The following is a 12274-nucleotide window of genomic DNA, read 5'->3' as shown; positions in this document are numbered from 1 at the left end:
GGCCTGACGTAGCACAATGTTTTGATGAATCCAGACCTATTATGCTTTTATGCTTTTATGCTTTTGTCACTGAGAGCTAGTTGAGGTGCTCTAAAAGGCTTTCCATGTGATTGGTGGCAACGGCGGAACAAGCTGATTGCGCGCCTGGGGCAGCGCATGTGACCTGCACCTACCACGTGTGGAGGTGGGGCCAGCTGGAGCAGGACACTCTGTGGGGCCTCTGAGGAGTCTGCGTGCCTCCTCCAACTCAGCCGCCCTATAGCTGGGGATGAGGAGGTGGACAGACCAGGAGAGATGCATAGCTCGGGCGCTCTGCATGCCCCACGGTGAGTGCCACCTGCCATGTTGTCACCCGCCTCAGGGGTGACACCCGCAGTGAACCGCCCCCGCTGCACCCCCTTCCTCTGCCCCTGATTGGTGGGGCTTTTGATTCCGCCCTCTCTTGGGAACAACAACGGATCTACCACTTGCCAAAAGATGTGGAACCCTCAAATATCCCACAGTACCTATACACAATGTATTTCACTCCTGGTACCACATGTTTTCTTCAACACGAAGTCCCAGATTCAATGTTGTAATTTCGACCAGATATTTTCTAACAAGCAAACACCCATACATGTGCAACATCCATTAACTGAACATAACCTTCCCTAACTGAACAAACTAACCGACAGGCTTGCTCTTAAGAAGCTGTTCATCTGAAACATGCAGTAGCATACATCAGCGTGGGATGTGTGCACAAAGGGGCCTGCAGACTAGGAGAGAGGAGAAGGCATGGAAATGCGGAAGGGACAGTTGCGATAAGTAAGGTGGCAGGGAGAAAAAGGGGTGGTTGCAGAAAGGGCAGGAGGAGGAGGAATGGGAATGCAGGTGAAAATGAAAGCGGGGCATGAAACAGTCTACAGCATCAGAGGAAATGGTGACTTCATAAATGGGTGAAAAGGGTGCTTAGTAGTTGCCATGTGTGGGAGGAAGAAGATGCAGGGGGTTATTATGAGGGTGGCTGCATCTGTACTGCTTTTGTGCGAGTTTTAAAGAAACTTACCCATTGCGGTCTGCAAATATATAACTTCCATAAAGTCTTTCAGACTGGCAGCCTCTGTATACAAATCCACCAACCAATGGCCCACTACTGAATGGCTTGAATTCCAAAAGTGAAGGCTCGCTTTCTAAAAAGGAACTACCATAGTGTTAGATTAAATGCAATTTCATTTGTTAAAGACATGTTTTAATTCAAAGAGGAGAGTAAAAAAATCAGGATATTTGTATTTCAACAAACCCTGTGCTGCAAACCAGAAAAAGCAAGGTAGAATTTAGGCTAAAATAACATTACAGTTTCTTTAGTCAGTAACATTTGTCCATTAAAGCATGCACTAGGACTGTGCTGCATAAGATCTTATGCAGCACAATCCTAGTGCATGCTTTAATTGAATTTTCACAGTCTACTTTTTGCATTTCATTATCATTTGACTGCATCTTGCACAACTGTTTTCTCTCTCCACTTCACGCCTCAGATGAAGTGGATTCTAGTCTACAAAATCTTACATTTTCATTACTTATTAAGATGCCACAAGATTCTTCCTTTTTCCCCAAAAATATATAATTTTAAATGATTGGCACAGACATGATTTTTGTTTGCTTGACTCTAGCAAGCTAGAGACTACTGCACTTACTTTTTTCTTAATTTTTGGAAAATGAATTTGCATGTTAAACTTTTAGGGTAAGTAAGACAATATTATGCAATCTGATAAATTATTCTTTTAAGCAAGGGACCACAGTACTTTACTCTAATTGCATTCTTCCCTGGGTGGTCATAATTTTGCATTACAAAATTGCTTCGTTTCATCTTCATTAGAATCACCCAGAATTCCACTGGAACTGTGGCTTAATAAATCCCTTTTCAAACCACATCACTCTTTAGTATGGCATTTATAATATGCACCCACAAATATGTGCAATAGCTAAAGCTGAAATTTAGAAGAGGGCTAGTCATGCTCTCAAGTTCCACTGATTTCAGCGGGTCCTAAGTGCTCATAACTCTATTCTAGGTTGTAGATAATGCTGCAACCTTTTAAAATAATGTATCTGTAACTATGAGACTAGAAATACTTTAATTTGAAAGGAGTGTCTAATGGTCAAAATATTTTAAAAATCTTCCTTTTGCTCCCTTTCACATATAACATTTTAGATATGCCTGTAGGGCTGTACTCACTATCCTACACATTCTTAGAAGGCTATTTAAATACAGTGGTACCTCGACTTACGAACAACTCGACAACCGAATTTTTCGACTTACGAATGGGGCAAATGGCCGCACGCTTACGAGTTTCTCGACATCCGAACGGAAACCGTGGCGGTTTTAGATAGGGTTTTTTCGACTTATGAATTTTTAGATGGGGTTGCTTCGACTTACGAATTTTTCCGTTTCCAGTGCATTCCTATGGGAAATCACGTTTCCAATGGCGCTTTTCGACTTACGAATTTTTCGACCTACGAAGGTGCCTTCGGAATGGATTAAATTCGTAAGTTGAGGCAGCACTGTATACTGTACGTATTATAGGACTTACCATAATCTTTCCCCTTTATTATCTGAAGGATTCTTGCTGAGGACCTGTTCTTCCCATTGGAGTCTGAACAAAGTATTGTTAAATTAATATTTACATCAGTTGGGTGACGATCCACGGCACACCTGTTCAACAGCATGTTAAAAGAGAGATGAAACAGCAAACCTTGTCTCCTTTACCACTTTGCTTCTATACCAGAATACAAAACAATGCTTTCCATGCTTTCCATGCTGATCCTCAAGTGCATGTAAATGACCATTCTTATAAGGTTTGTTTACTATGCGTGTTTGGAAACCTTAGCCTGGGAGCTGAATACGGCCCTCTGGGCCTCTCTGTGTGGTCCTCCAGACAATCCTTTAGCCACCCCACCCCAGACCACAACTCATTCTGGCTTCGTCTCTAGCACTCCTTAAATGCTTTTGCCCAGCTGGAATGTGTCTTTGAACTGTCATAATGTCTCTTGCTGGAAAGATGGAGTAGTGTGTGTGTGTGTGTGTGTGTGTGTGTGTGTGTGTAGTTGCATCAATCTTTTGACTTTGGGGCTGGCCTATAACCTACTGTTGTCATGTTGCTGGATTTGCTATTGATGATGCATGCAGTAGCCACTGTTGTGGAACATGAATGAGTTAATTGCTGATGCAGGCTGGGAAATTGCTGCAGCATGACAATGTACTACTTATTTATAATTTTATATAAATTATTCAGCTGGTTTGAGTTACTGAGTGGAAATCTATAATACTTTATACTGGGATTGTGGTGAAACTAAGGGGTAAACTTGCATTTGGAAGCTGGGGCATGTGTTAGTGTTGAGTGGAGAAGGGATCTGGAGCGTAGAAACTGGAAGAGGAAACACAGGCTCTCCTTCTGCAGCTTCTCTTGCCGTTGGATTCACCCCTCCTGAATATGTTTCTCTTTTAAATCAGACCTCTGTTACATGCATACTGTAATATGTAGCTAACCACTTAGTTTCACTAAAGTCTGAGTATTAAGCATTTGCAATTCATAAGTTACACTGAGGCAGTGATGGCCACCAACCTAGATGGCTTTATAAGAGAATTAGACAGATCCCCAGAGAGGGCTACTGATGACAACTAGTCACGATGGCTATGCTATGCCTTCAAGGTTGGAGGCAGTAAAAATTCTGAATACCAGTTGCTTGGAACTGCAGGAGGGGAGAGTGCTCTTGTGCTCAGATCCTGCTTGCAGGTTTCCCCACAGGCATCTTGGTTGGCCATTGTGAGAGCAGGATGCTGGACTAGTTAAGCCATTGGTTGGATCCAGCAGGCTCTTCTTGTGCTCTTTAAGGACTACCTGGATAATTTATACTAAATTAGAAAAACAAGCCCTTTGACAGAAACAAAAACCCATTTTGAAAATTCCTGGACCAGAGTGTTTGTTTCTGATTCGTGCAAAAGCCAAAAGAAATTCATACAACTTCATGCTTGGCATCCGCCTGTCTTGGGAAACAATGGAAGAGTGTGCCTTTGGGGGTGAAGTCAAACCATTGGAGAGTTACAGCACCTGATGGCTGTAGAGATCAATAATGAAGAGAATGTTTTGCTGCAGTTGGGGTAGATAAAAGTCTCTAGTTGTGCTGATGCAGGTGTAGCATGGCGTTTCTTCTTTCTGTGCTCTTCCCAGTGGTCATTCCTCCTCTGGTCACTGCTGTGGATACTCAACCTCACTGGTTGTCTCCAGGCACTGCAGTCATTTGCAAGGGATTTCCACACAGCAGGGTTGATGTTGCCAGCCTTCATGTCTTGTTTGTAGACACCTTTCTAGTGAAGAGTTGGTCTTCTAACAGGAGTGGTGCCTGAAGCCAGCTCCCCATAGAGCATGTTCTTGTTGTGCTTAGATGTATGGCTGGCAAAGTGATTTAAACTCTAATTTCCCTATGGTAATGTCAGTTCACCACAGGGTATTTGTTTAGTAGACTGGAATGTAATGTACATACTAATACAGTATTTCAGAACAAACATATGGATCTTCTTTCACAGTTGTAAGACCTTGTTCCAAATAGACATCCTCATGAGGAATACACACACACACACACACACACACACACACACACTTTTGGTTAAATTATTTTCTTGTCTTTTCACTCCCTTTCCCTATGGGCATGGATGAAGGATTGTCTCTGAATATTCAATTTTTAAAAGTGTGTTTATCTCCTTGTTAGTTTATGCTCATGTTGAAAAAGAAATATAACCTACTTACCTGCCTGGATTGTGGAGTCCATGGGCAAAAATTTCAGGAGGCTGATTGGTGCTGTTAAAGTGTGGGTTGCTCCGTGGTATGGAATAAGGCACATGGCAGAAATCAGTATCTACATCCAGGCGTAACACAGAACCTGTAAAATCACTGAGAAAGTTGGAAGATAACACAATTGATTTTTAAAAAGGATTTTTACTTGGCAGCATTCATTTAAATAGTAGTGCAATAAACACAGGAACTTACCCAACGAAAGGGTAATCTCTGTGGGTTTAATGCAGCATGCTGACTCTATGAGATAACGTAGCTCTAAATTGCCTCCACTTGTTAAGTCTCAGTTTGGCCTCTTTAGGAGACAGAAATGACATGCTGCATGCACTTACGATTTTCACTGGACACATTTGCTCAAATGAGTTCCTTCATTTTGGAGGACTGGCACTTGTGCTTAGCTACATCGAGTGAGGAGCAGTGTAAATAGAGCAGTATGGATAAAATACATTCCCCCCCCCCATTAAGCTTTAATGCTTCTATGGTGGTCTGCATCTTGCTATTCTAATTCATTCACTGAAGTGATCAGCACATGAATTGTATAAATATAGTGAATGAGGGGGATTGGCACATGTTTTCAATGATGAAGATCATATTACTGATCTGTATTGGACATCTAAATGGTAGAATTAATTTAGAGGGTGTGGTGCTGAAAAAGAATCAATAAATAAGAAAGATTTTATCCACTGGTAATTATTATACCTCAAACCATCCATCTCCTCCATATCATCTATAGTGATCATCCCATCACCAAGGAATGTGTATAAAAATCCATCAGGGCCAAACAGCAGCTGTCCTCCAAGGTGTTTTCTGTGTAGCTCTGCAACTTCTAGAAAACCTTTTGCTGTTCTCACATCAACCTGATGTGGATTTTTCCTGTAGCACAGAAAAAGGATTGCGGAATTAATCTCAATAATATATTTCCATTAAAATTATGTTTAAAATGTTTCTTCTCTGCCCCAGAATCATCCTTGCATTAGTTCAGAATGGCAGGGACATATGGTTTTCGAAATAAAACTTTGTCCTAGGTCCTCTTAAACATGGGTGAGGCATGATAGCTTCAACTCAATTGGCTTGGGGGCCAATGTTTCCTTAGTGGACTGTGACTGGCCATCAAACACTGTGTGGGTTTTTGTGTGTGTATTGTTTTGTTGCTTTGCTTTGCTTGCCATGTGGCAAAGGTTTTGCATCCTGAATGTATCTCAGGTTTTTGTTGCTGATATTAAGAGACAACCAGTGTGGTATAATAGAGAAGGGTTGGGGAACCTGTGGCACCCCAGATGTTGGATGTTATTGCTGAACGCTAGCAACGCTGCCTGTGCCTAATGTGAGTTGGAGTCCAACAACATATGAACAGCCATAGGTTCCTTCTCCCTGAGTTAGTCTTAGACTAGGGCTGGGGTGACTCAGTCATAAGATGACCATGGACTAGTCACTATTCTCTTAATAGGGTTGCTGCGAGGATAAATTTGGGGAAAATGTGTATGCCACCCCAAGGTCCTTGGAAAAGGGGTGGGATATATGGAAATAAATAAACAAATGTTATTTAGTACAGTTGAAAGTGGTGAGGACATAGATTGATAGTGGATTTTAAGGGACCGTTAGAGAGAGGTACAACTGAACCACTCTTCAAAGGGATCTCATTAAAGAGCATTCTGAGGCATAGCAGTAACTACCGTAGTCAGTCACATGTAGTATGGTTGCCAACTCAGTTTGAGGCTAACATTACTCATTCCTTCTAGTCCAGGAAAAACGGAAGTGGGTATGGTCAGTTTAAGCCATATTAAGACTTGAGAAACCACCATCAAGATGAATTTTGTTGCCCAAATGGCACTAATAAGCTAGATCAGAAGAGTAGTAGGTTAGCATAGCATTGTCCTGCATGGAGTCAGACTCTGTTGCAGATTCTTCAGTCAATAGTCAACCTTCTTAATTCCAAAAATAGTGATGTGTCAGATCTTTCCAAAAGACTAGAATTTTGTATCATAGACAAAAAATGTGCATTGCTATGTGTATTTTTTTGAAATTATTTGGGATATACATTTGAATAAAGATTGGTTTGACTGATTATATTTCTCTGCCGCTTTTCATTCAGGTTTAATCATTATAGAATAAAGAGGATTTATCGAAGAGAGCAAAGCACTGCACTTTGCTGCTTGCCTGAGCAGCATTTGATTGAAATCTGTCATGGATGTTTACTGACAGTATCCAGATGGATCCTATGTAAATGAGGGGCAACCTGTTTAAAAGCAAGGCATGCAAAAGCAGAAAAACTGGGCTTGGGGACTAACAGATTCCCAACATATGACACAACTTAGCTGAAGTACACTGTATATGGGAACTTGCTGCTGAAGCTGTTTACAAAATTCGTACCTGGACACGGTGTATTCTACAACCCTAAGAATATGGTCATGTGGCCCAATGGCCCATCGTTCTTGGTTGGTGGTATAGGACACATACAGCTTTCCATTTTTTTTGTAATTGGGATGGAATGCAAGGCTTAAGAGCCCTCTTTCATCTCCACCCTGCAGTCAAATGGGGGAAAAAACAAAGAATTGTGAAGTTAATTATGTTCTTTATTGTGTTTAAGAGGGACCCCCCCCTTAAAAAAAATTCTTTCTTGTGAGTAATCTTTGCCTGCCTCCTTTCTTCTTTTCATTCTTCGTTTTCTAACTATGGCACAAAAAAGGATTATAAAACATTTCATCCGGTTTGGGGAATGGGGGGGGGCGGTTGTTGCTCCTTGAGAGTTGGAAAAGAACAATTGTTTTGTGTAGCTATTGGTGTACAAGCCTCCTCACTCCTTTCTATGGAGAGATCTTTGGGAAGCCATGAAGACAAGTTTAAGTGCTGCAGAGAATTCTTTCCTGGATTACTAGGTTGCTTGTTATAAGCAGAAGGCAAATTAGGAAAAAGGTCTATAATCAGCAGTCACTTCAAATCCAAGTATCCAAGCCCTAAAACACAGTGCCAACTCCCACTGTCTTGGCAATATGTTTAGAAAACAGTTAAATTGCTTGTGTAATATGTAAACCTTTGTTTTACCCTGGAGGCAACTGCATCACTTGTCACAACGATGGTGGTCTGTTCATCATTGCTAGCATACTGTAGGTAATAAGCAGCCTCCATTCTCACTGCATGAAAGCATCATTCTGTACAGGGGTCCATAGGGCAAAGGTTTTTATTATTTCAAAAAACAAAAAATAGAAAATGCCCAAACATCTTTCTTTCATTATTTATGTATGCCACACAGATTAGTACTGTTATATGTTTAGCATCAATTTCATGTACTGTGACAATACAAATGCCAGCAAAAAAATGCAGCATTAAAAAAAAAACCCAAAAGGAAGGGGTGGGAGGGGAAGGGAGGGAGATTGTGACCTATGAGGTGAAATTCTGTTATTGCTGACTTAGCAATATCAATACATTTCAGAGTTTCTGCAACTTTGGGTTGGATCCAGACTTGGCTATGCATAGAATATGCTCACTGAAATCAATGGGGCTAAAGTTTATAAAGACATAATTTAAATCCCACTGATTTCAATGGGTCTACTTTAGGCATAACCAACTCCAATCTGTTATATGTAACTGGGTGCAAAAATGGACTTAAATGCAAACTTAATACAAAGTTAAGCTCCTTCAACTCCCATTGAAATGAAAGACAAGGGTCAAGATCAAGAAAACCCATTAGGAACATGCAAGCCCTTCTTGCAAGTACCAGTGGGCCATGGAACCCCTTGTTTCCTCCTCTGATTTCCCCCTCCTTATGTTAAATTAGAGGCCACCATCAGAGACCATTGTTGGACTTCCACTGGGTTTTGGTTGCTAGTTTTTTTTTTTAGTAACGTGGAGAGCTGCTTTCAGAAAGTCCCCACTGCATTCCCAGTATGGTTCTTTGGATCCCAGCAACAGTTAATTACATTGCACTTTCAATGGCCTCATAAGTGCTCATTCAATTAGCAGCATCTAGGATGAAAGGTTTAGTAAACCATCCATCCTCTTTCTAAGTTCATAAACAAAAACAATTCGCAGCTGCTGCCAAGTTGCCATGATATGTTGATTTCAGTATCCTTACACAAAGTATAATGGAACACCAGTTATCTGAACTGTGATTACTCTGAACCTAATATCTGAGGTCACTGCCGTGTATTCCATTTGAACTCATATTTGCACATTATGTTTATACAATACATGCATTTCATTCTCCAGCCCCGCCAATTTCCCCGAATGGCGTCACAAAGAGCTGCTATAGTTTGAAGATCTAATTTGCATTAAAATGCATTAATGCCCAGTTTTAGCAACATTGGTTTAATGATGTTATAGCAACATGGGATAATGATGGCTATTTAATAAGCTAGTCACTACTGATCATTTAAGAACCTTTTGACTTTAGCTTTTTCTTTTTTTAATAAAATGCTTTTATTTCAAAATTTTAAAAAAAGTACATCAAGTCTTCACATATACTAACAGAATATAAGATACAAAGCAAAACAAACCAAAATCATACCTGCCAAAACAATATCTCAAAATGTGTTCCAATTCCACTAATAAACAATACTTCCAACCCTTTCCATTATATCTGGTTCTTTTTGTTGTTGTTTCTCGCAGGTTTATTTACATCAATTTGAATTCCCCCCCCCACTGTTTTCCTTTTTTATATTTTACAGATATCGTTCTAATTCTGCCAATAAAGTGTTATTGTTGTTATATGTTTTTAAATACTCCCTAAAGATTATCCATTCTTTTGATATTTTTTGGTTACCTATGTCCCGCACCCACCCCGTTAATTTCGCTAATTGTAAATATTCAATCAATAGGGCTTGCCACTCTACGATAGTTGGAGGTGTTTCATCTTTCCATTTCCTTGCGGTCAGTGTTCTGGCGGCAGTCAAGCTGTACATCATAAGTGTTCTGGTTTCCTTTTTGAAATTATCAGGTAGAATACCCAAGAGGAATATTTTGGGTTTTTTCTTAAATGTTATCCTGAATATTTTTTTAATTTCATTGTATATTTCATTCCAATAGGTTTTAATCAGATCGCACGTCCACCAAATATGAAAATACGACCCAAGCTCTTTTTTACACCTCCAACATTCTGGGTTTCTCCCTTTATACATTTTTGCTAGTTTTTGTGGAGAGAGGTGCCACCTGTATAACATTTTCATACTATGTTCCCTCAATGAGTAGCATGCCGTGAACTTTATATCTTTTGTCCACAGTTGTTCCCATTGTTCCATTGTTATATTGTGTCTGCAGTCCTGCGCCCATTTGATCATAACGGTTTTGATTTCATCAGTTAGATTACCATTAATCAGGAGCCTTGCTGTTTGCCGATCATATATGGCCTCCATTCCTCTCCTAAACTGTGTCCCCAGCTCCATCATTTCCCATTGCTTTTTCAAATATTTCCAGGAAACGTTATCGAACGCCTTTTCAGCGTCGATGAGTAGGAGCGCAGCCTTTTTATCGTTGTTCACTTCTAGGTATTCTATTAGGTCTGTAATGTTCCTTGTATTATTAGAGATCTGTCTCCCTGGAAGAAAACCTGACTGGTTTGGATGGATAATACCTTTTATAGTTTCTTTCAACCTGTTAGCTAATATGTTTGTAAAAAAATTATAATCACAGTTTAGGAGTGAAATAGGTCAATAGTTTGCCATCCCTTCAAGGTCTCCTCCTTGTTTCGGTATGAGGTTTGACTTTAGCTTTTCATAACACTGTTTGAAAAAATAGAAAAAAAATACTGCCAATACCCAGGTGAATGTTTATAGCTTAACTTTTCTATAGTGAAAATAGCCACCTGCTATGAATGCAGTCTGCGTGTTCTCAACAGCCAATGCATAATTAAAATAGCTATGTTGAGAATATTTAAGCTGCAATTGCTTCATCATGTTCCCAACTCAAAATTCAAACTACAGTATATTTGCTATGCAACGGATAAACATCTATTCTATGAATGTGACCTTTTGGGCCCACATCAAGCATGCTTCTTCACAACAAATTCAAGAGGAATTGGTTGTTGACACTTTGCAGCAAAGTTGCTTTTCAAGTGGTTGTGATCAGGTGGAAGAAGCTCAGTGTGCTGTGATTCACCCAGGGAGCCACTGTTTACATAACCAAGTGAGATCATCCGGAGGAGCACTGATAGTTATCCCCTGTGTTACAGACGCCCAAGTGACCTTAGCCAGAAATCAGCCACTTAGTGTCGCCAGTCCCATGCTGTGAGACACACTTCCAGCAGAGATTCAGCAGACAACCTCACTTTTGGCATCCAAGTGAACCTTGAAGACAGGCTTATGTAGCTGTTTGAAATTTTCTTGAGTAGCTAGTCATATTAAGAATTGTTTTGTACTGCTTTTAATTTTTATTTAATGTTTTTAAATTGATGTACACTGCCCTGATATTTTATGAGATGGCTGTATATAAACACTCTTATATAAAATGAAGGAAGGAAGGAAGGAAGCTGGAAGTCACTATGGCCCATAAAAAGTTGAAGCTGCCATGTCTTTTGGCACACATTGCTGCAGCATGAAAAATGCAGGTTGAGTTGCAAGTCTGGGATAAGAGCAACCTGGATGGATGCACAATATACTTTTGTGCATAATGCCTTGTGGAATGCTACTCCAGAGGGTTCCCTGTCCCAATTTGGGGAGAGAGTTTTAGGGGCAAAGGGGGATGCTGTTAGAAATGGGCGGGGAGAGAACTGAAAAATCTTTGACGCATGCTTGGAAATCGCATACAAAACTTTGCATCCTGGCCATTGTAAACCCATCATATGGTCCATTTTTACCACTTGTATGGATCCACTCGGCCCATATTTTCAATAAACCTATTTGTGGCAACCTCAACCCTGCCGTGTGGGGTCATCACCCTTGCAGATGACCGCAGTGCCTGGAGACAGACAAGACAGGTTGTATATCCATAGTAGTGAGCAGAAGAGAAACAACCACAGAGAGAAGAAACATCCTGGTGCATCTGCAGCAGCACACCCAGATGCCTTCATCTACTCTACACTTCATCTGCCTGAAACACCTGTAAAATCTCCTACAGCAGAAGTGTCATATCATGTTTTGTACAACCCAGAGTGTTTTTCTGGGTATCACCGGTCCTAGCATCAGGCAGTTCTATATATTTCTATGATCCAAGAGCAGGAAAACATACCACAATGATTACTTTCCTGTTGTTACACACCCTCATATTTTGATGCAGGAAAGAAGGAAGGAAGGAAGGAGATACTGAAATGGTTGGGGGATTTTACCAACCAAATATTACTAATGATGAGAATGCTTGGCTGGAGTAAGGAATACGTGATTTCCGACTCCTTGTTTCCATAAAGATTATTTTATGGTCTGTAGCTAATATAGTGGTCATGCAGCTAAAGGCATTATCTTCGCATCATTAGAATGAAACATAACACTGGAAATCCCTGACTTCATTGCTTGAGGTTTCAT

General features: G+C 40.4%; 1 protein-coding gene across 1 annotated transcript in view; it reads right to left on the bottom strand.

Moving 5' to 3' along the window:
* HHIP (hedgehog interacting protein) overlaps window positions 1–12274 on the bottom strand; it is a 70017-nt gene that overhangs the window by 14490 nt on the left and 43253 nt on the right. The window contains exons 5-9 of the mRNA XM_035112464.2: window positions 7197–7348; window positions 5526–5699; window positions 4782–4925; window positions 2568–2689; window positions 1046–1169 (exon numbers count right to left, since the gene is read on the bottom strand). Coding sequence (XP_034968355.2) covers window positions 1046–1169; window positions 2568–2689; window positions 4782–4925; window positions 5526–5699; window positions 7197–7348 — 716 coding nt within the window. The remainder of the gene's footprint in view (window positions 1–1045; window positions 1170–2567; window positions 2690–4781; window positions 4926–5525; window positions 5700–7196; window positions 7349–12274) is intronic.

This window comes from Zootoca vivipara, chromosome 9, assembly GCF_963506605.1.
Source record: "Zootoca vivipara chromosome 9, rZooViv1.1, whole genome shotgun sequence".
NCBI lineage: Eukaryota > Metazoa > Chordata > Lepidosauria > Squamata > Lacertidae > Zootoca > Zootoca vivipara.
This window is presented reverse-complemented; position numbering and strand designations above follow the sequence as displayed.